At 42.3% G+C, this 24764-nt stretch overlaps 1 protein-coding gene across 6 annotated transcripts in view; it reads right to left on the bottom strand.

The window, feature by feature from the left end:
• Positions 1-424: 424 nt before the first annotated feature.
• Positions 425-24764, bottom strand: part of KIF2A (kinesin family member 2A) — a 75758-nt gene continuing 51418 nt past the window's right edge. For 4 of the 6 annotated variants that reach the window (XM_077285956.1, XM_077285974.1, XM_077285964.1 and 1 more), the window contains exons 11-21: positions 22286-22349; positions 19555-19646; positions 16578-16720; positions 16184-16388; positions 13812-13922; positions 11371-11438; positions 8571-8684; positions 7236-7386; positions 5955-6056; positions 5333-5468; positions 425-3257 (exon numbers count right to left, since the gene is read on the bottom strand). In XM_077285956.1, the coding sequence (XP_077142071.1) occupies positions 3172-3257; positions 5333-5468; positions 5955-6056; positions 7236-7386; positions 8571-8684; positions 11371-11438; positions 13812-13922; positions 16184-16388; positions 16578-16720; positions 19555-19646; positions 22286-22349 (1272 nt within the window). In that variant the 3' untranslated portion in view covers positions 425-3171. The remainder of the gene's footprint in view (positions 3258-5332; positions 5469-5954; positions 6057-7235; positions 7387-8570; positions 8685-11370; positions 11439-13811; positions 13923-16183; positions 16389-16577; positions 16721-19554; positions 19647-22285; positions 22350-24764) is intronic. The other 2 variants (XM_077286000.1, XM_077285991.1) reach the window with 1 other exon arrangement.

Below are 24764 nucleotides of genomic sequence, written 5' to 3'. Positions count from 1 at the left end.
CATTTAGAATCTATATTATTAACTATATGTAGAATATGTACTGTTTTAGTGTCATTTTGTGCCATTTTGGTTGGTGGTGTGCCCCGGGATTTTTTAAGTATAAAAAGTGTGCCGCGGCTCAAAAAAGGTTGAAAATCACTGCTCTATAGAACCGGAGCGGACAATCAAAGAAGAGGTGGTGGTGGAGATAGAGGGAATACAAGAAGCTTGGGAGGTGTATCAATGGTTTGGCCACACCAAGGGTGCACCTAGATCCTGAGCTTGGTTTGAACAGTCATTCCGTGCTACCAGATTCCCTTTATCAACTCCGCCTATCTCTGACAGGTTTCATACCAGATATGTTTTATCGGCATGATAAGTAACAACCATTATCTTCTTCACATGCAGCCGAGACAGTAAGCAGACAGAAGCAGAGGACGCGCCATTCTTGCCAACATTGTTCTGTTTATTGTTAACTCGTGTGCGAAAGGCAGAAGTTAACAGAATGAACATAAGGCAGTGACTGTATACTTTATATCGTTCGATGGTCACCGGTAAGGACCTTCTGTATGATGCAATGTACAGATGAACAGCATGGACTAACCGCAAACATTTGTTTTATTCCTTTTGGAATTTAGACAGTAAAACGTGGTGCAAAATGGGGAATAGCGCCATCACTCTGTCAGTGAAGCAAATGCCGCACCTAAACTTCATTAATGGCCGCACTCCTTTCTAATATAAAAGTAAAAAAATGAAAATCTTAATTATACAGTAATAATCCATGTGCACTGTACAAGCGGAAGATGGAGTCACTGATGAGTATTTTACAGGAGACGCAGGCACCATGGACGGCAGTAAGCGGCCGGGTCCGGTCTTCGAGTATACCTAATAAAAGATGGAAGGAGCAGCTGTATCACAGGAGGCAGGAAATCCTCTATGTCTATGTGCAAACAAGCCACACCGAGGGCAGCGCCATATGCACAGAGCCCGTATGGTGGCGAACTACAGGACCACAGGGCTCTGTGCCAATGTGGAGGCTACTTCTAGCCGCCCCATATGATGGAGGCACAATGCTCCTAGTGCACATCTCTGGAATACGGCATCTGATGGAAAACGCCACAACTGCACTCAGAACTATGGCGGAAAATACCAGAAATATCATTATAAAGTCAGAGGTGTACAGAAAAGGCACGGCCATGTTACCCCTCCTCATACAATTCAGGGCTGGCATGGAGGTGCCATACAAAAGGTTTGTGCTTCGCATTCATCTACACCAATTACGTCATCTGCTCTCAGTATTGCACATTTGCGGCATTTTTAATGCGTTTTCCCCTAGTTTTCTATGTTTTAGTGCAGTATTTAATGAGTTTGTTATTTCAGGGATAAATTTGCAGATAAAAATGCAACTGCATTATTTACATTCATTTTATTCAGGCTCCACATAGAAAGCAAAAGGGGAAAAAATGCAACAAAAGGGCACAGTGGGTAAGAGTCTTCCGGAAATCACATCCGCCTTGTTTGAACTGTTCCATGTTCCAGCATTTGCTGCAGAAAAATCTGCAGTGTCAGCAGGAAAAATGCTGCGTGAAAATAAGCCCGTTTTTGTTTTGCCACAGTTTTGCATGTGCTTTCATTTTTTTCCCCATTCATTTTAATGGGTAAAAACTGCTGCAAGAATTGACATGAAACAGATCTGACACTGCGGGTGCAGGAAATCTCATTCCCTCTGCTGGTACGGCAAAATGCTGCAGATTTTCTGCTGCCAAGAAATGTGTTTATGAAGCAGATAAAAACTGTTCCACATACAATCTATTCAATGCCCGTATTCGAGACCTTTTTAGCACCTGAGCATGCTCAGATCACACCTTATCCAAGCACGTGCGCTCCTCACTAATGAGTACACCCCGCCATCTATACAGATAGAATGGAAAGGTGGATTGTCCTATTAGGCCTCAAATGCTCCACATTGGTGAATTGTATGGAAGTTTGCGCACCCATATACACCTCTGAAATTACAGAGAAGGCGGGGGAGGGGAAACACATCTTTCCATCAGTATGCTATATGACAGATAAATCCTTCCCTAAGTGTAGGCAGCCCCCTACACCGGCATCCAGCAGGTAAGTTCAGCCACAAGAACAACGCCTGCATACAGGCAACCTCCATGGTGTGCGGCCATCTTTTGAGCACCTGAGAACCACAGGCTTACAGGCATCTGGTCATACAAGGATTTTGGTTTGACGGGCTTAAGAATAGCTGGCAGCTGTACAATTTACATTATGTCAACTCAATGTAGAGACTGAAGGTTAAAATAAAACATTTGTAACTTCTTGGGGGAAATTTGGAAATTACCAAATGGGGGAAAATTAAATAAAATAAATAAATTTAAAAAAAAAAGAAAAATTAAACGAAAAAATTAAATAGGATGGCATATAAGGAGCATTGAGTGGTAGGGAGATAAAAAATAAAAAATGTGTATTTTTTTAACGAACAGTCTTAATTTAACAGTTGACCGGTGTGATTCTGCCGCTGGCCACCTACTCTGTTCTGTACAGTATAACCTCTGTTCTTCCGTATTGCACATCCTACCACAAAAATAGATATGTGATAAACTGTAGCTTTACACCGGCAAACAACGCTGGGGCTTTATTAAGGCTGTGCGTAACGAAACCATGTTGGGTGAGTAGCCTTCAGGAAGGCACGTAGGAGCTGTGCACAGCGAGTCCACAATATCTGTACCTGTACAATCACCCATGAATTAGGCAAACATGCAAGGAGCTTCCAACCAGCTTTTATCATTTTGCAGCAATATGAAGTTTTGGATGGCAAAAAAAAAAAAAATTGGAGGATTACCTCCCGTACAAAGTTTTTTAGTTATTTATTAAAATAAAAACAAAAAAAAATGACAAAAAAAAAAAAAAAGACGAACGTGTGAAAAATGAGACATTGAATGAAGTATTTTGGACAAAGTGCCTCGTAGTCCCTACCGATAAGTTTGTGCCGCTCGGATGTGAAGGCGTCAGTGGAGTGGTTAGATATCCATTCAAGAGAAAGAGAAGGACATTTCCACTGACGGTATAAAAAGTTGACTTAACGGTTCAAGTAATGGGGTTTTTACGGCCACAGTTTAATAATAATAATGCTATGTTACAGGAGAAAGTTCTTTATACGACGTTCTTCATTCAAGCCTTCTCTTAAAGGGCCCGTGGTCGCTTGGGGTTTATTTGCTTGCTGGCTTGTTCCTCCTCCTGTAAAGCAGCTCGGAACGATTTCACTTTATCTGAAAGAACAAACAGTCCATTACTTGTCCCATCTCAGCCATCGCATGTGTCATAAATACCTGACAGACCCGTCTTAGGGTCCCTCTCACCCCTCCATGAATGGAGAGGTATTCATTCAATAGCCCAGCACGCAGTGACATAAATGATGTCCGAGGAGATCCCTTTAACCACTTTAGGACCGGGCCATTTTTCGTTTGTGCGCTTCAGTTTTTACTCTCTCCTTTCTCCAAGAGCCATAACTTCTTTTCTTTCCCCCTATTGACACAGCCATATCAGGGCATGTTTATTGGGGGACGAGTTAAAGCTTTGAATGAGTTTATCATATAAAGTACTGGAAAAACGGGGAAAAAAAATTCCAGCATGAAATCGAGATATATTCTATTTTGCATGATCAATGTGTGGTAAAATGACCTGGTATTACCGACGATATTCGCTCAGGTCTAGTGAAAATGTAAAAAAGAAAAATTCAGAAGTTTGTATTAAAAAACAAAAAAAAGCAATTTGCTTTCTGTCGCCATTTTCTGAGAGCCGTATTGTTTTTACGTTGTGCGAGGACTTGTTTTTTCGTTTCGAGCGGACGATTGCATACATACTGTGAGACCAGAATAGTGTGGGGTCTGAAAAACTGCAAAACTGTAGAACGGACTTTCACTGACATGCAGACACCAAATGTATTTTTTTTGTACTTTTAATTTCTTTACTTTCAATAGTTAAAAAAGGTGGGCGGTTAAAACATTCCTCTTTTTTATATTTTTTAGTTCCTTAAAAGACTAAAACCTGCGATCGTTTGTAAATGTAGTGTAAATTGCGGTCTCCTATAAAGCTCAGCCTGTGGTTGCTCTAAACAGAAATTCCAAGATGGCAGCCATGGGGGTCTCCAGCAGGACCCCAGCTGCCATGATCACCAACTGGCGCTCTTCCATTTTTCCCTCTACTTCTTCCAACAGTGATAACTTGTATTTGTCCAGTTACATTGCCATACGAGGGCTTGGTTATTGAAGGATGAGTTGTACTTTTGAATGACACCATTTATTCTGCCATATACTGTACTGGAAAATAAAAAAAAATAAAAGATTTTCCAAAGGAGCTGAAATTGCAAAAAAAAAAAAAAAAAAAAAGTGCTGTTACACAAACAAAAAATGTAAATACCATATGGTGTTCACTATATGGTAATACTGGCCTGGTGCTATGTTATTTTATCGCAATGTTGCGGCGACCAAAAAAAGCAGTTTGAGTTTTGTTTGTTTTTTTCTTCGTTACGCCTCTTACCGATCGGGATTTGTTTATTTAATATTTTGATAGATCCGACATTTCTGAATATAGCAATACCAAGTACAGTGGCTTGTAAAAGTCTCTCCCCACCCCCCCCCCATGGTTTTTACCCATTTTGTTACATTTTACAACCTACATTATTACCAGATGGTCCAATTCTTGGCACCCCAATGGATCAACTGATTAAAAAAAGTTGCAGCACTGAAGTAAGAGTCAAGTGCCAATTAGTGTGTAAGGGTATGTTTCCACGTTCAGGAAACGCTGCGTTTTTGACGCTGCGTTTTTCCGCAGCGTCAAAAACGCAGCGTCCAGATGTTACAGCATAGTGGAGGGGATTTCATGAAATCCCAACTCCACTATGCGTTAAAAAACGCATGCGTTTTTGCCGCGAAAACGCATGCGCGGTGCGTTTTTTCAAAACGCAGCATGTTGCTACAATGAGCAAAACACGCAGGTACACCGCAGGTGACCTGCCAGTGACCTCAGGTGCAGTTTTGGTCAGGATTTTACTTGCATAAAATCCTGACCAAAGCCTGAAGCAAACCTGAACGTGGACACATACCCTAACAGGCACAGCTCTAATTTTAAGAGTGGATCTGACTCAAAGGAAATGAATCTATGCTGTAATAACAGGCGTAGACACTGCCAAAAGTAGGTAGCAAACAAGGGGATGAGCTCTCAGTTCCTCCAATCAGCTGGGGGGTATCCAGAACCCAATCCCACCAACTTGAGGTCGATGGCCTTTACTAAGGATCCTGTGCTGGCAGTGGTCAGCAGAACTGACGAGTAGCCACGTACGTACCCCGTAATTCAGTGAGGATGTCAATCTTCTGCTCTAGAATTGCTTCTAGTTGTGTAGCATAGGAATCCACGTCATAATCCACCTCCTCAGTCATTTCTAGCAGAGCCTTCTCATCTTCCAGCCATCGTATAGATTCCTACGTATGAAACAAAACAGCAACTCCTGAGATTATGCTGGGAGGTCACAAGTGTAAGGGCTGGAAAGGGGCAGCAGCAGTCATCACACACGGGATGGGCAGTGTAAGGGGCTATAACTATGGTAGAGGGTACTCCTGAGAGTGCCGGGGACAAGAAAGGGCCATAGGGTAACATCAACCTACAGGTTGTGACCAGAAATAAGCAGCTAATGTGGAGGCTGCAGACAGCAGCGAGACATCTACACCTAATCACCCACTGACTGCTCACATGAAAGGCTTCAATTTCCATTGCAAGAACAATCCAGAAATATGATGGATCTGTCACACGACATTGGATCCGGATGAGGTATGTGGAGGTTTCGCTGTACATAGCACAACTCTGACTATCTGCGGTGACCCCCACTTATAAAACTACAGGAGGTAGTGCATCTATAGACACCACTCATGCTCCACACAAGAAAGATGTATATGACGTGTGGGTCCCACCTGGAACACAGCTCTGTGATCTTCTACTACCTGCTCCTCCATCTCCACCATCTGAGACACGGCTTCGTGGAAGGTGAAGAGCTGCGGCGAAACCTCTTCCTCCTGAATATTATACAAAAACAACAATACGTATGAAATAGTGAGAATGAATGGTCCTGGGCGACAAGGCAAAAAGAAAAAAAAAAAATCTACGGCCCGTATTTATTAGGCCATTTACACCAGTTGTGGAAGTAAACGGAGCCCTAAAAGCTGTAAAAGTGGCCGTGGTTTAGTGCGAGGGACGCATAATGTTTTTCAGATTTATTAATCCCAATGCCAGAACATGACACGGCATGAAAGTGTAGCTTTTGTCCAGAAAGAGCGCCACTCTAGTCTGTGGGCTTGGTGTAGTACTGCAGCCGAACCTCACTCCATAAGGATGAACTGCAGTGTTACACTCACCATTTGGCCAGAGGGGCATAGTTTCTGATTGGGTGAAGATTTTTTTTATCCTATTCCCAAACTACTGGAATTGAGCAAAAAGATTTGCGCAGTCCTGGCCCGGTGTCTAGTTTGGTCCATGGTGGCAGCCGGTCTTCACTTCTGCCCCGGACATCATGGCCGCCTCTTGCGCTCATTAAAGGGAACCTGTCACCTGAATTTGGCGGGACCAGTTTTGGGTCATATGGGCGGAGTTTTCGGGTGTTTGATTCACACTTTCCTTACCCGCTTGCTGCATGCTGGACGCAATATTGGATTGAAGTTCATTCTCTGTCCTCCGGAGTACACGCCAGCGCAAGGCATGATTGCATTGCGCAGGCGTGTACTCCGGAGGACAGAGAATGAACTTCAATCCAATATTGGGGCCAGCATGCAGCCAGCGGGTAAGGAAAGGGTGAATCAAACCCCCGAAAACCCCGCCCATATGACCCAAAACTGGTCCCGCCAAATTCAGGTGACAGGTTCCCTTTAAGCCTTGCCTGTTGACAGGACGTGCATCATGTGGTTTCGTTAAGTGCAAGTGGCGCTGAGGATGTTGGAGAAGCAGTGAAGATTACCCTGGTCCGGCAGCCACAGAGGACAGAACTGGGCACTGGTTGACTATACAAACAACCCCTTTAAGATTTGCCCCTCCAAAGCAGCAGATATGATTAACCCTTCACTCCAGGGTCACATTTACAGCTCAGAGCACTTCTGGGCACCAACCATCACTCAGGTCACCGCGTATGACGTAAGTTACAGGGGGCACAATGTACAGGACCAAGTCACGGAGCCGCCGGTGTGACGCGTGCAGCCACCCACATTTTGTTCACATAAGAGCTTGAGGTCATCCCTCTGCGGAGAACTGCCCACTCCCCACAGCGACTCCAGGTCATCCAGCTGGTTCTGGGCATGATGTAACATGGGGCGGAGGTCTCCTGCAGCGCTCGGGTCCACGGTCAGCTCCTTCACCCTGTAACAAGCAGCAGATCATTAGTCCGGGGGCTCAGAGGCTTTTTCTTTCTTGCCAAATGTTCGGTCAACAGAAAAAAAATAAATAATAGAAAAAGCAATCCCAAGAAGAAGGATCTGAATGTATAATGTCAGCCGTGAGACCTCCTTGTTCCAGAGCTCGGACTTGTGAAGTACCAGCACTCTCATCATCCCCCCATAGAGGACCCCGATGTACTGGCCGTGTAGGACGCTGCTCTGGGAGGGAATGATACACGATGCACTGAAAGAGACAGCAGGGCTTGTGGTCCTCACACATGCTTGATAAGCATCAGAGGGTTCAGGCAAGTGTCAGATTTCTCTGCAATTGTGCAAAATATAATCCCATTCCTCCCCCCAAAAAAAAACATTTGACCACACACTGACTATAGAGCCTTAAACAAAGTCTTTCACCCCCAAACACCCTTGCAAACCTTTTTACCAATTAGAAAAGGTCACAGAAGTGAATCAGTGGTGGTATAAAAAAAAGGAACACCCACTAGTATATTTCATGTTCTTCTCAGCTTCAGGAACCCCTCTTTAGTCATAAGGGTTAATAGTTCTCGCAGGGATGTCCCGTACTATTCTGTGGCACGGATCCTAAAAACACAGGCAATCCCTCCATGCGTTGCGGCTGTCAAACATCGGTGGGACATGCAGCCATGGGGACTTAACCATAGTTTTCGACAAGGCCGGTTAGAACACAAGCATGCTTAGATAACACCTTATCCCAGCACATTGGCTCATCATTAATCCTAGGTTATTTAGGAAGTCTTTTAAAGAATTGTCCAAACAGCCCCTGCCCATAACCACTATGGAGGCATATGTTCCTCCTCACTGTGGCCCTCACGACATTAGCCAGAAACCAAAGCAGCTGTTAGGACCCGACTGCCATAGCTGCCATTGTCACCAAGCCTCAGGACTGGGGAACAATCAGCAGCGGTAATCGTTGGCTCCGAAAAGATGTTCTACGTTGGAACAAGGAAATCTCTTCACACTCACAGCAACAAATAAACTCAATGCAAAAAAATGACCAAAAGGAAATGTGCGCTACCAACGTATGATGAAAATGTAGAGAAAACATGCAAGACGACAGTGAACTGAAAAGGTGAGCGGTAAAGGGACAGGCCACAAGTATACAGGAAGCACAGGAGAAGAGCTGGAGACCTGGTGAGCGTAGGAGAGAAGTCGTCATACTCATAGGAAGGAGAGAGGTCAGAGCGACTTCCGCTACCCTGAGAGAAGGGAATATCCGATGGACTAATCCCAAATTCCTTTACCCTGGAGCCCGAGACACAGCAGGAGCACGAAGCAAAGAAGTGTGACAAGCAGAGAAGACATATTAGCATTGTCCATACAGGAAACAGGCGGAGCAGAAAACAGAGCAAGATCCACAATATGCAGCAGCTAGATATTATCTGTAACATGCAGTAATCGGAGCACTGACTCGGGAATATCAATCGCTGATCATCGCCGATCTGCCCATCAGCGTCAACGGGCACAATGGACGAGCGCTGGGTACCAGAGGATCCTGGACTCATGGACAGATTGGCACACCGGACCAAAGAACCATCAGTGGTTATTACATACAGTGGAAGGTCAAAGTTTGTGCACCCCTAGTCACAATTACTGATATTGTCAACAGTTAAGCAAGTTGAAGATGAAATGATCTGTAAAAGGCCTAAAGTTAAAGATGACACATTTTCATTGTTAGTACCTCGTAGCACCCCTTCTGAAAATATCACGGCTTGTAAACATTTTTTTGTAGCCAGACAAAAGTTCTTTCAGTTCTTGTTTGAGGGATTTTCATCCATTCTTCCTTGTAAAATTCTTCCAGTTCTGTGAGATTCCTGGGTTGTCTTGCATCCTCTGCTCTTTTGAGGTCTAGCCACAGATTTTCAATGATGTTCAGATTAGGGGACTGTGAGGGCCATTGTAAAACCTTCAACTTGCGTCTTTTGAGGCAGTCTATTGTGGATTTTGACTAGAGATGAGCGAATTTGATCGGGCCAGGGCTTATCCGGCAAGCTATAGTGCTTACTGAATAAGCTGCAGAGGGAACCAGCTTCCTGGATCGCTCCGGCTGATCAGCTGTTCAGCTCCGCAGCTGCATGTGTCGCGGCTGTGCGACAGTCACAATACAGCATGGAGAGCCCAACACACAGGCAAGCAACACACAGGCATTCAACACATGCAGCTGCGCAGCCGAACAGCTGAGCAGCCGGAGCGATCCAGGAAGCCGGGTTCCCTCTGCAGCTTATTTGGTAAGCACTATAGCTTGCCGGATAAGCCCTGGCCCGATCGAATTCGCTCATCTCTAATTTTGACCTGTGTTTAGGATCATTATTCTTTTTGTTGAAGCCATCCTCTTTTCAAACTTCAGCTTTTTTTTTCTTTACAGATGATGTTATGTTTGCAGCAAGAATTTGTTGAAATTTCATTGAATCCATTCTTCCCTCTACCTGTGAAATGTTCCCAGTGCCACTGGCTGCAACACAACTCCACAGTATGATTGATCCATCCTCATGCTTAATGGTTGGTGAGGTGTTCTTTTTCTGAAATCCTGAGCCCTTTTATCTCCACACATACCTTTGATCATTGTGGCCAAAGAGTTGTGTTTTAACTTCATCGGCCACAGGACTTGTTTCCAAAATGCATAAGTTGTTTAGATGTTCTTTTGCATACTTCCGATCATGAATTTAATGGTGAGGATGCAAGTGAAGTTTTCTTCTGATGACTCTTCCATGAAGCCCATATTTGTGTAGGTGTCTCTGAACAGTAGAACAATGTACCACAACTCCAGAGTCTGCTAAATATTTCTTAAGATCTTTTGCAATTAAGCAGGGATCTGATTTGTTTCTCTAGCAATCTTATGAGCAGCTCTCACTGAAATTTTGCTTGGTCTTTCAGACCTTATTTTGACCTCCACTGTTTCTGTTAACTGCCATTTCTTAATAACATTTGTAACTGAGGAAAGGGCAACTTGAAAATGCTTTTCTATCTTCTTATAACCTTCTCTGCTTTGTGGCCCTCTACCCTTTTCATTTGCAGACTGCTAGGCAGCTGATTAGAGGAACCCATGGCTGCTGTTTTTTGGCACAAGGTTAGAGGAGGCTGGGTTTTTATAAAGCTGGGAAATTTGCATCGCCTGGACTTTCCTAACGATGATAGTGAACAGGCCATAACCCTAACAGGCTAAAGTCTGAAACTTTATCTAAGCACACAAATCTCCAAGGGTGCCCAAACTTTTACATTGGCCTATTTTCGTTTTAGTAATTTCTGAAATGTAAAAAAAATATATATTATTTGGGAAATGTGTCATCTTTAACTTTAGGCCTTTTAGAGATCATTTAATCTTAAACTTGTTTAACTGTTCATAATAACAGTAATTTTAAACAGGGGTGCCCAAACTTTTTACATGCCACGACCATTGGGCACGATACAGATTAACGTATAAATCTGTGACTCATCGAGATACAATAAATACTATGGTCAGATCGGGCATTTAAGCAAAAAATTCACACTGACAGTCAGCAATTCCTGCTTTCTATTGGCAGTGCCAACCAAATTTGTGATCTGCGTACTTTGAAGCCAACTATGTGCCACGTGTTCAGCAAGTAATCCCAGGATATTGTCCTAAATAACCCCAATCCCTGTATACTTACATGCATACAAAGTTACCATTGGGAAGCCATCTATATACATAGTAAAACAAAAAAAAAAGCCATAGTTCCCCGGAATAGGCCATGGTTCTGAAGCTGTCCACCAGAGCGGAAGTGGCGATGTCACGGCCCCCACTGACCTGATCAATGAGGTCACCGATAGGTGGTCAGGACGTTGTCACTTCAGCACCATCGGAGACCAACATGGCAGCGGCGGCAAAGTGGGGGAACAGGTCCCGAAGGCAAGAATGGCTTTTGTTCTAGGAATTGTTTTTCATTAGTTCGTATAGCTGCTGAAGAATTACCTGTTTGCATATCTTAAGGTATTTAAGGTGTTTTCACAAGATGCCATTCCAGGAGATATGGTAGCGATCTACAAGTAAATCCACAATTATTCATCGTCAAACCTGGAAATTGGTTTCCGATTCTATTAAAATAGAGCCTCGTTATTCTCTAATCGGGAACTTTCCAATACACTTTGTTTCATCTTCAAAACATATTTCTTGGATTTTGCAAGCAAAAGAAGCTAATAACTGGCCAAAAAAGCCTTCGCAAGGGTAATACAAAAAAGTTAAATCAGTGTATAGAGAATTTGCCATATCAGATGTGTTGTGTACATTAACAGGATCAGATACGGATGAACACTAAGGTTTTTTCTATAGTACTCTTCAGGGATTTAGAAGATTATTGGCGTAGTTTCATCTATATGGAGTAAAGCAGATTGGGTATGTTTATGAAAAAAGTTCACATTTACTCAAAATGACAGTTTTGTCTAAGTGTAAAGCCAACAACTAAGTGAGCATTCAAGTAGGGAGCATTTACACTGCACGTCTATGGTGAAAGAGCGCTACTAGGGACGCTAGTTTCACGTTAATTGTGAAGTACAAACAACAGATTGCTTTTCACCTGCTGAACGAGCAAAACACTGGTTCGCCGGGTGAAATTATTTTTTGCGTTATATTGAAAAAAAAAAAAAATCATTGTTCTTGACAGCACATCACCCTGTGTAAACAATGGTAGTCTATGTGCACAGAATGACCCACTACAGACCGCTCTGTGCATATAAGTGCAGTCTAACTGTCTAAACAGGCTATTACATGACTGTCAAGTGTTATTTCTGCTCCCAGCTGCAGCGATATTATCTTGTAAAGTTTAGGTTATAATTTATGATACAGATCAAAAGGACGTTACCAGAGATTTGTCTCTGAGGGTGTGTACTTCTTCCCCTGCATAAGTTGACCAATCATAAGCAGGCAGCAACATTGAGTGGAAAAAAAAAAAAGAACACGCCCCCACAATAGTTTAGAACAGGCTTTCTCCTATGTGAGACATGTAATGACAGACAGTTTGATCCATGTGCTGAGCGGTATGGGATTACAACCTGTTGAAATTACCAAAGCCTTCATCTTTCATCTCACAGCAGACACGGAGGGGAAAGAGGGGTACATCAGAGCTGATAGCACTGTGAAAGGAGAACTGCAGCTGCAGAGGTATTTGTAATAATCAGACAAAGCTCAGATCTGGCGTACTGCCCCCCTCTCCCCCACAGTGGCTGCCATGACATGAAAGCTGAAATGTGAATGCTCAAGGAACTTTGCAGTCACACATACCTCTGCAGTTAGATCAGTGAAAAGAAAGCCTGTTCTAAGCTACTGTGGAGGTGTGTACTTTTTTCTCCCTCTATATTGCTGCCAACTTATGACTGGTCAACCTCATACAGGGGAAGAAGTACACACCCCTTGAGAAAAATCACAGTTGGGCTTAACATAAATTATAGCCTAAACTTTAAAAGCTAACACCTTCAACAGAGAGACGGAATAAAAAAATACATTTTATTCAATTCTACAGCTACTGTTCCCTGATGTGTCCAGTTTAACAAGCTCAAACTGGTGAAAAATACTCTTTAATAGTCTGTCAGATTGGTAAACCACAATCCTATACTTACAGAACAATTGCTAATACAAAAGCTCTGTGCACATAGACTCAAAAAGACATACTGATAAGGAATTTAGAAATGTGAGCCCCAATGAGAACAGTGATTATGTCAGCGAGTAAAATAAATTGACTATCTGCGCGAATAAACCAACATGTTACAGGCAGCACATCCCCTGTTTACACAAGACAACGTGCTACCGAAAGTGGTGATTTTTTAGCCTGCATTTTAATTCTCTGCAAGCAGTTTGCTGGCCTGTTCAGAAAGGCAGATAGTCGTTTGTCAGAAAAAAGGGAATTTCTAGGAAAGCTCATTCCACAATTAAGGGTCCGTCTAAATGCAGCGTAATATACTTTGTTTTAATTTATCAAATTCAGGATCGCAGTTTAAAGTCAGAAAAGGGTGATGTGGTGCAGGCAGAGTCAATACAAGCTCAGCAAAATAAATGAGAATTAAAAATAAATAAATGGATGAAATTTCATTTTCCGCAGATAAAATAACCTATGAAGTGGATTTTAATGTGCAGATTTTCATCGCAGATGTCACCCTTTACAATGTTTTACCATGCAGCCTTAGCATGTAACGTGGATTTTAGTGCAGTTTTTGGTGAAAAAATCCACAGAAAATAGTTTACATGTATATCTTTAGATTTGTATGGGGTGCAGGCAAGTATATACTCATTCACTGACAGCAAGCAGATCTCGAAACGGGGAAGAAAATAAAAACAAAATATTTAAAAAAAAAAAAAACTTGGAAAAATATGGATCATTCAGTGTTTCATTCTATTATAAAAAGTATACAACTCCTGCTTACCATGCAGGTACGAGAGTTTTCACCAATGAAGGAGTCCCGCAGAACTTGGGTCAGTTTACTAGCCCTGAATGGCGTATGAGGCTTGTTCCGACCCAAGGCTCGAATGCATTCCTGAAGACAAAGAAGAAGCAGATCATCTATGGAGAAACAAATCCAGCATTTTGGGGAGAATTGATTACATACGCACTTTTCAGGATGAAACAGTAATGCATCACTGTAATGTTCTACTCAATATATTAATTGCTAACCCCTGGAGACGTGGACATTTTCAGTTTCTTTGGGCTTGTTTTTTCCTCCACAAAACAAGCCCTCAAATAGAAAGGAAAATATACACAAACATATGTGCATATACAAATGAAATGGCAATTACACTTTTCGTTACACACATTTTAATTTCAATTGTGTGTATTGGATCAACACAAAAAAAAGAGAGAAAAAAAAAGGGAAATTGGACATCATTTCACAGAAAACCCCAAAAGTGGGCCAGACAAAATTGTTGGCACCATCCCAAAATTGTGGGTAAACAACTTTGTTTCAAGCATGTGATGCTCGTTCAAACTCACCAGTGGTAAGTAACAGGTGTGAGCAGTATGGAAATAACACCTGAAACCAGATAAAAAGGGGTTGACATTGTGTGTCTGTGTGTGCCACTCTAAGCATGGAGAAAGGAAAAGGAGAAGAGAACTGTCTGGTGACAGCGATCTTGATGTTTCTTTATCCATAATGCCCAACATAATCACAAACTTTACAACCCATGGCACTTTAGCTAATCTACCTGGAAGTGGACGGCAGAGACAAATTGATGACAGGTTGCAAAGCAGGATAATCCGGGTGGTGGATAAGAAGCCGGAATCAAGTTCCAAAGAAATTCAAGCTGACCTGCAGCCTCCGGGTGCATCAGTGTCAGAGCAAACTATCTGTCAACATTTGAATGAAATTAAAAAATCTATGGCAGAAGACCCAGGAGGACCCCAGTGCTGACACAGACATAAAAAAGCTAAACTGCACTTTGCTAAAATGTACGTGAGTAATCGAAAATCCTTCTGTGAAAGCATCTTGTGGGCAGATGAGATCAAGATAGAGCTTTTGGTAAAGCTCATCATTCTATTGTTTACCAAAAATGGAATGAGGCCTACAAGGAAAAGAACACAGTACCTACAGTCAAATATGGTGGAAATTAAAAGATGATTTAGGGCAGTTTTGGTGCCTTTAATGTGTACAAGGCATCATGAAATCTGAAGATTACCAATGGATTTTGGGTCCAAATGTAGTGACTAGTGTCAGGACTCTGGGTTTGTGTCCTAGGTCATGGGTCTTCCAGCAGGACAATGACCCCAAACATACCTCAAGAAGCACCCAGAAATGAATGGAAACAAAGCGCTGGAGAGTTTTGAAGCAGCCAACAATGAGTCCAAATCTAAATCCCATTGAACACCTGTGGGGAGATCTTATAATTTCACTGTTGGGAGAAGGCGCCTTCAAGTATGAGAGACCTGGAGCAGGTTCAAAAAAAAAGTTGACCAAAATTCCAGTTGAGTGGTGACAGAAGCTTGCTGATGGCTAGAGGAAGTGACTGATTGCAGTTATTTATTCCAAAGGGTGTGCAACCAAATATTAAGCTGATGGTACCAACAATTTTGTCTGGCTCATCTTTGTTTTTTTGTGTGAAATTATGTACAATTTGACTTCTAGAACAATTTAAAGAGTGACAAAACTTTCGGCCATTTGCACAATTTTTTTTAATTTTTTGCTATGGTGTCCACTGAAGGGATTAACTAGTTTGACAATTTTTTAGATCAGATCGTTATGGACGCGGGAATACCAAATGTGTGTACTTTCTTTTGTTTATTTTTGTTTTTATAAAAAAGGTAAGTATAATAAGGGTATAATATTTTTTTTTTTAAATATTTTTCTTCAATTTTTTTTTTTTTTTTTTTTACTGTCTTACTTAGTCCCTCTATGGGACTTTAACTTTATTACTCTGACCTCTTGTACGATACATTGCAATGCATTATACATGTCAGTATTACACTTACAGAAGCCTCTTAGAAAATGCTTCTGGCATGGTCTAAGCAGCCACCATCGCTGGTAGACCCAGAGGTCAACATGACAACCTCGGGTTGCTGTGATGTCCATTGGGCTCTGACGATGACATTGCAGGGGCGCGGATCGGATGGGTGAGGGAGCCCCCCTCTCTCTCCTTGCCTCCTAAATGTTCCCCCCATCCCCTCGCATTTAGGGGGTTAAACAGCCGTATGGGACTTGAACCTGGCTGGCCGGGTTTTATAAGAGAACCAAGATGGCAGAAGCTAGATCCAATCACAGCAGGCTTTTTTGACACGACAATCTGCCTTTCAGTGCAAAAAACTCACCTTTAGTGCTAATAAACTCTTGTTAATCTCGGCTCCTTCGAGTCGTGTCTGTCTGTCCGCACTCGAGGTGTCGGCGCCTCTTTCATTTCCAGCCAAATCAATCAGAGAAAATTTACCATGGAGTTTCCCCTTCCGTCGCAGAATTATCTGGAACACAGCGTGACTTCTAGAAGAGTGAGCGTTAGCCGAGGTCTGACCAGACGTCCTAAAGTGTGTGTGTGTGTGGGGGGGGAACAAAAACAAAACAGTCACGTCTCTTGTATAGTACATGGGGAAAATGGGAAGCATGGCTAAAAATGAGAATAAGTCTGTCCTTATAATAGTAGGAGGTAGCCAAATCTACATAGTGGTAAGGCCCAATAAACGCATAAAGAGGTCTCCTCGCGAATCGTACCTGCAGCTGTTGCCGATCTCGATGAGTTTCAGAACATCTTCTACACATTTCACTTCTCTTTCCTGTAGGCCGACCACCTGAACTTGCTGCTTGCCATCTTCTAAGACCCTCAATTTGGTTTTCCGGTTGAGTAAGTCAAAAACCTTAAAACAAAGAACAAATCCTCGATAATGTATCTCCTATTCCTGGGTCAGAGGACTGACCATTGAGAGCCTCAAGTGATTGCGAGACACAAGAATACAGGAAACATGGAATCAGCCAAGTGAGGAAAGTCTACCCACCCCACCATCTATACGAGGAGAACTGGAGGCGTTGTGCCCCGGTGATCAGTGGCGTCTTGGACCATCAACATATTAATAGTGGGAAAGTGGCCTTCACCTGCTCCGCAGGTCATAGATAAAGCGCTTAGCCCACTGCCAGTGAATTTATACTACACTGTGTTCCAAATTATTATGCACATAGAGTTTAGGAGTGATAAGGTTAGAATTTTTTTGTTTGTCATTTAAACTCATTGATGGTGATGTGTGTCAGGGCTCTTTATATCACTGAAAGCAATTGCAGATACCTGTGCAAATTAGTTTGGCAGGTGTGTCCAAATAAAGGCAAGACTACTTAAGAAGGCTGTTCCACATTATTAAGCAGCCTACATTTTTTGCCAAAATGGGAAAAAAAGGATGTGTCGGCTGCTGAGAAGTAACAAATTATGGAGTATTTAGGTCAAGGCATGACTACAATCAACATTGCCAAGACACTTCATCGTGATCATCGCACAATCTAGAAGTATGTAGCTGATTCCCAGCACACACGTGTGCGTGCTAATAAGGAAAAATTGAGGACTCTTTCCAACAGGCAATTGCGTAAGGTTAAAAGAGCAGCTGCAAAAATGCCTTGTCATAGCAGCAGACAAGTTTTTGAAGCTGCTGGTGCCTCCAACGTCCCCAGAAGAACAAGATGCAGGGTCCTTCAGAGGTTTGCAGCTGTGCGTAAGCCATCCTGTCGACCACCTCTATCCACTGCACACAAGCAGAAACAGCTCCAGTGGGCCAAACTATACATGAAGACGGACTTCCAAACTGTTTTGTTCACCGATGAGTGCCGTGCAACGCTCGATGGTCCAGATGGATGGAGTGGAGGATGGACACCCCATGAAAACACGGCTAAGGCGCCAACAAGGAGGAGGTGGAGTAATGTTTTGGGCTGGAATCATGGGGAGAGAGATTGTTGGCCCCTTTATGATCCCTGAAGGGGTAAAGATGAACTCCGTAATCTATGTGGAGTTTCTAAAACAACACTTCCCGCCATGGTTCAAGAGGAAGAACTGTGCTTTCTGCAGCAAGATCATTTTCATGCATGATAATGCACCGTCTCATGCTGCAAAAAACACATCTGCATCTCTGGCTGCTATGGGCATAAAAGAGGACAAACTTATGGTGTGGCCACCATCTTCCCCTGACCTCAACCCCATTGAGAACCTCTGGAGCATCATCAAAAGGAGTGTCTATGATGGCGGGAGGCAGTTCACATCTAAACATCAGCTCTGGGAGGGTATTCTGTCCACATGCAAAACAATTGAAGCAGAAACCATCCAAAAACTGACAAATTCAATGGACGAGAGAGTTCAGAAGCTTCTTTATAACAAGGGGTCCTATGTGCAAATGTAACATCACCTAGAATAAAGTTTTCACTTGAAAACTGTTTGATTTCATTTTGTAATAAGCTGATAATGCTTATAACTTCACAATTGACCATTTTTTTGTTCAAAATAAAAAAAAAGGTTGAAAACTCTGCTGTGCATAATAATTTGGAACATGCATTTTGAGTGTTTATTTCTTAAAAAAAGATACTGTTTTCATAGGCAGTTTGTTCCAAAACATTGCAATTATACTAGAATAGTAGATGACTGGAAAATAACAATGACTGCAATTCAGATAGGTAATTTAGAGAAAATATGAGGAAATATTATTTGCATAATAATTTGGAACACAGTGTATAAGGTTCATGTCGCCGCTCTTCTCCACCATCACCAGTCTGGCTGCCATGTCTTAGGCGGACTTCAGATGTCCGTGTAACACAGTCCTGAACATGACGGCCTCATATATCCCTCTGAGGCTGTCAGGTTGGGGGTCAGGAGAACCGCGACCAGTCCGTGCACAGGTTGTGTGGGTGAAGCTTTCATGTTGACATACATGGAAGGCTTTTCGTGTCAAAAAATGTGCCAAAGAGAATCCACAGAGATATATATGGCAGGCGAACCCTCAGCTTTCTGCTGGAGGTTTGCAGGTTTCTGTGTCGTGAATCGACAAGCGGATTAATTCATGTATGGCTATGTGACCGCTTTGTGAAACCACATCAATAAGGGACAGGTCACTACATGGTTTCTGCAGTGTATAATTCAGACCCCATGATGGCTGAATAGGAATCGCTCAGATCAATGGAAGGTGTCCAATAACTGGACACTTCTGTGTAGGAACCATGTAAACGTACTCTTAGAGGCCAATTCATCCTGTATTTTGTGCCTGTTTTCTGTAATAATAATGGGCATGATTTTTGGTTATATGAAAACTGTACAGTTGAAAAGTAACATACAATATTTTAAGCCTTATCAAAATGATAGCGTGTCTTATCACAATCACACACACACCCCCCCCCCCCACCCCAAACTTTTGGTCTGTACTGTATATACAAAGTATCAAACCATTGTGGGATAATATGAGAATGGTCTTTTAGCTAAATAGTGGTGTGTTCTTTTCTTATCCACTTATTTATTTGTTTGTAGTAGTTTTAGCGCGGTGACGTTTTATACATTTTGGCTATGTTTTATGATGATGACAGACTGAGCGCAGCAGCTGTCTAGGCACCAGCAGCTTCAACTTAAATCCAAAATTTTTTGGGAGCGCCGGTGTATCCTACATTACATATAAAAAGCAAATTAAAGGATCTTTACATCCAACGTCCTTTGCAATCATTAACCACTTACTTTACCACTGTAGATTTCAAAAAACGTAGCGTATACTTGAAGTTCCAGCTTCTTATAATTTGGTTTCTTTAGCATTTGAAATACATCTCTTGCTGTGTGAGAAAAAAAAAATCAGATTAAAAACACCAGAAAATCCATTAAGGATAAAGATATGGACCAGGATGAAAGATGGAGGAAGGATGTAATGACAGAGCTACACATACTAACAGGTGAAAGTGAGCAGCAGGACGGAGATGTCCTGAAGCTATGCGCACGCGTTCCGGATTTTTCGCGTTTTTTCGGCGGTTTTCCGCTGCAAAAACGCTTTTAAAAAAAAGCATAGATTAAGCATTCCATAATTTTTTGTTGCCCATGCTGCATTTTTTTTCTGCGAAAAAACGCATCGCTGAAAAAAACGCAGGATGTTCATTAATTTTGCGGATTTTCCGCTATATTATTGCATTGGGAACCTCCGGAAAAATCAGCGAAAAAATCTGTGCAAAAAACACGAGCGGATTTCCTGCGAAAGTAGTTTGCTCAGGAAAATTCTGTAAACTTTCCTGAACGTGTGCACATAGCCTGAAAGTGCTGCCCGATCCGTGTCAATCAGATCCTGGCTCCAGGACTGCAGCAGAACGCCGGGAGGTGTCAGACGCCATAGGAGTGGACGGGACTTTCACCTGCAGGTGCAGCCAGGTTGTAGATCAGCCTTTCCCCGGGACTCAACACTGACCCATTAAAGTGAAAAGGCTTATTCAGGAATAAGTCAATGTGTTTGGAGAGAAATCGCAGATTGCACTAGTCTAATTCTTGCACAATATAAGCCAAGGAAAGAGGGAAATATCCATAAATAGGAGTTCTAAAAAAAGAATGAGAAAAAAGACAAAACGAGAACTCCTCCAAAGATAAAGCATAAACAACAAATCTTTACTGAATGCTCACATAAAACACATAAAAGAAGGAGCTGCAATGCAGAGAAGGAACAGGTGGTGTCTTCATTACATGCAAAAACCATTGCACATTTATCTGAGACTAATCAGCCTCCAGGTGTAAATTTCTCCCTTTAGCTAATTATACATGCAAATAAATACAGAATAAAGGTAATATTTTCCACTGCTTGGATGTAGGAAACAGAAAATCTATATATGTTCAGAAAGGAACCTCTTTTGTGCGTCAGGGGGACTGGTGGTAACTATTTTAGTTTGATATATTATTTTTACCCATGCTTCTTAGCCACACTGATTCTTTAAACATGCGATTCATTTCTTGCAACAAATGCAGCGATACATGCATCCTCAATAGTCTTTCATTAGGTGTTGTAAATAGGTTTTTGCACTAGCATATTATTGCATCTTCCCCGACGGACTATTTGCTTATTTTCGCTTATTTTTGCATGTTTTTTACATCTACTGTATATACATTTACATATTTTAAGCCACTAGCACTGTACAATGTATCTTACAACTAGCGCCTTACACATCATTGTCCAGCAGGTAGCGCTGTTGATTTATATATTGATACAATTATTTCCTTTGCTTGGTTTATTTATACAATTTACAATTACTTAAACTTTTAAGATAGCCTTCCTGATCATATATGGATTTTCTGTTTCTACATCCAAACAGTGGAAAATATTTATTAATTTTATTTTACATGTATAATTGGATGTAAATTGCTCCATTGCGCTAGATTTAATAACAAATGTGCCAATGATTTTTGCATGTAACTAAGATACCACTTATTCATTCGCCTTCTGTTATGTGTTTTTTATATTATTGTGAGCATTCAATAAAGACTTGTGTTTTGGAGGAGTTCTCTTCTGGTCGTTTTTGTAACTCTTAGACAAGGGTCCGCCATTCGGCCACTATGGGTTCAAATCGGATTGAAAATTGTCCATTCTGCACCAGTGATATTAAAGGGTTTTACGTTGTCCATCTATATAATTTAAGTGATCCAGGATTACAACCAAAAATACTGAAGGAAACAATTACACAAGACGATTGCTGCCTATAGATGAGTGATGGCCGACTACATACCACACTGTGTATATACAATAGGTTGCAGATCTCCTGGATTGAGCGCCTTTGCTAAAAGGACAGAGAAGCTGGACTCTAACCAGCACTATTGTATGGACTTGGTCCTTTATGTTTTACCTTGTGCCGGACAAAGGATGTTTTTTAAGTTTTCTGGTGACGTGGTTTATGAGGACTGCAATAAATCAGCCGGATTTTAAATAGAAACGGATCCTGTGTCTACCCCAATATGCACACACATACATATCGATGAGTGTTTAAGGTAATCTGTCAGCAGGGTTTGCTATCAAATCTGAGAGCAGCATAATGTAGAGGGAGAGAGCCTGATTCCAAGTCTGTGTCACTTGTTCGGCAGCTTGCTGTACTTCCAGTACAATCAGTGTTTTCTCAGCAGGAGATTATCAAAGTTACTGGAATACAGTCCGCACAGGAAGCTGCCAATCAGTGGTGTGGGTGAGGCTATACACAGCTCAGTATTCTGAGCTCTGCTACACAAAGCAGAAAAAACAGGGATTTTCTCAAAATTGCGCCAAGCAGTCCAGTAAGTACGGGCTCGCTGTTCATACATAAGGCTGCCCTGTGATTCCACAGCTTAGCTGGTGACAGATTCCTTTAAGAACGCTATCATCAGCTTTTGTGAAAAGGAGCTGTTCCATGACACCACAGTTCAGTACGCCATGGATAAATGAAAGATTGCAATTTCCTATTAGAAGTTGTACCTGCAAGAGCATATATTCCTTTTGAACAGTCTTGATTCTTTCCAGAAAAATCACCACCCATGGTCTGTAATGCAGATCAAAGAATAAAATAAGTTTCCATTCCAGTACACATAAAAACCCTGTATCTTTATCAAGAGCCATGGAATGAACACCTAATCTGATCCAATAACGTGCGGGCCGCTGAAGATCATACTATGACAACACGCAGACGATCCGCAGGGAAGGAAGACATTGCCCACTGGACCCGTCAGACAGATGCTTGGTTTTATCGCACGTTGTCCAATGAAATAGAAGTGTGAATAGACTTGATAGAGTAAGTAAACTTTTATATTTAGTCATCTCCTCCAGCCACCGCAAAGTTATGAAATGTTGCGAGTGCTTTATTTCCTTATTTTGCTTTCTTCTCGCCCAAACATCATGCTGCAGTAAGGTCTCGGTGTGGAGAGAGTCTCAGACAGGGAAAGTCCCCTACTCTGAATGCCTGTAAATAGAGAACATCTGTCGCAGAGCAGCAGCTGAAAGCACACTCTAAAGAGGCAGGAACTAGGCATTAAAGCAGCACACAGACAAAAGGAAGCAAAGTGAGGTAATGAAGTATTTTACACAAATGCATCATTATGCAATGTCCAGAGTATAATTAAATAATGAATATTCTTTAATGGTTTTATTTAACTTGCAATATTTCTCTACATGGTGAATAGTTGAAGAAGCGGACTGTATCCTGGAGAAGGGAGATCTACAAACCAGTGACATTCCTTGTGTGAAGCTGCATGTTGGGGGGCTGTGTGGGGAAGGGATTTTGCATTTTTATCGTTTTTCGGAATACAAAAAGTTACACACAGCCCAGATTGTTCGGTTTTGATGGAAATTGGCTCTTCCCGTATGTGGACAAGTCTCAGCACCATCATTGTGAAGAGTATGGAGCTTTGAGAGAAGGGCGAGACCGTAACAGTCACCATAATTAACAACACAAAAGTGGCATAAATTACAACAGACACTAACTCCAGTGACCTCGCACAATACTGTCATAATTTACGTCACTTGTGTTGTAAATTAGGATGGCTGCAGGCTCCGCCCCTTCCCGCAATGCTCCGCCCCCTCATCTAAATGGTGGTGGTGAAGACCTGTGTACGTATGGGATGAGTAGAATTCTATCAAACTGAACAATCAGCGCTGGGTGTAATGTTTTATATTACAAAAAGACATAAGAAAAATGCAAGTTTTATTAATCAGAAAAAGATTGTGAAACTGAATCTTGCAGAATTTGTCGGCCCTATAGAAATACATAAAATAATGCAAAAAAAATAAAAAATGTACTATACAATTTTATGTTTACTCGATTAAAAATGTAAAACACCCCCAGAAAAACATTAAAAAGCCGTGAAATAATTTTAGTTGTAAAGCCAGTCCAATACGACTTGTTTTTTCTTTAATAAAAAAGGAGATTTTTGTTTACTTACCGTAAAATCTTTTTCTCCGAGCCACTCATTGGGGGACACAGGACCATGGGTGTATGCTTGCTGCCACTAGGAGGACACTAAGTAGACAGAAAGATAAACTCCTCCTCTGCAGTATACACCCCTTCACTGGATACAATTTCAACCAGTTCGGTAGTAAAGCAGTAGGAGCATGAACAAAGACAACTATGTCAAAACCAAGGAAGTAACAACAAGCCAAAACAGGCTAACAGGGTGGGTGCTGTGTCCCCCAATGAGTGGCTCGGAGAAAAAGATTTTACGGTAAGTAAACAAAAATCTCCTTTTCTCCTAGGCCTCATTGGGGGACACAGGACCATGGGACGTACAAAAGCAGTCCCTGGGTGGGGAGCAATATGCTAATACCCCATGTACCACTGGCTTACGGCTCAAGGAACTGCCGCTTGCAGAATGCGCCTACCAAGGGCGGCGTCTGCAGAAGAGATAGAATGAATGTGGTAATGCTTGGTAAAAGTGTGCAAGCTGGACCACGTCGCAGCCTTGCAGACCTGCTGTGCTGACGCCTGGTGTCGAATGGCCCACGAGGCGCCCACCGACCGAGTAGAATGAGCCTTGATCCCAGCTGGGATAGGAACACCTTTGACACGATAGGATTCTTGAATGGCTGACCGAATCCATTTTGCCAGAGTGGCTTTTGAAGCAGGAGAACCCCTCCTGGGCCCCTCTGGAAGTACGAACAGGACGTCTGACGTGCGGAAGGGAGCCGTCCTTGAGACGTACCGACGAAGAGCCCTCACCACATCAAGAGTGTGTAGAGCCTTTTCGATGCGATGGACAGGTGCCGGGCAGAACGAAGGCAGAACAATCTCCTCATTGAGGTGGAAAGAGGAGACGACCTTGGGTAAAAAGGTGGGAGAGGTCCTCAATACCGCCTTGTCCGGATGAGAAATTAGAAAGGGAGGACGGCAGAAGAGCGCAGCCAACTCCAAGACCCTTCTGATGGACGTGACGGCTACTAGGAAGACTACCTTCCAAGAAAGGAA

This window comes from Ranitomeya variabilis, chromosome 1, assembly GCF_051348905.1.
Source record: "Ranitomeya variabilis isolate aRanVar5 chromosome 1, aRanVar5.hap1, whole genome shotgun sequence".
In the NCBI taxonomy this organism is placed as follows: Eukaryota; Metazoa; Chordata; class Amphibia; order Anura; family Dendrobatidae; genus Ranitomeya; species Ranitomeya variabilis.
Note: the sequence above shows the minus strand (reverse complement) of the source record. Positions and strands in the feature narration are given on the sequence as shown.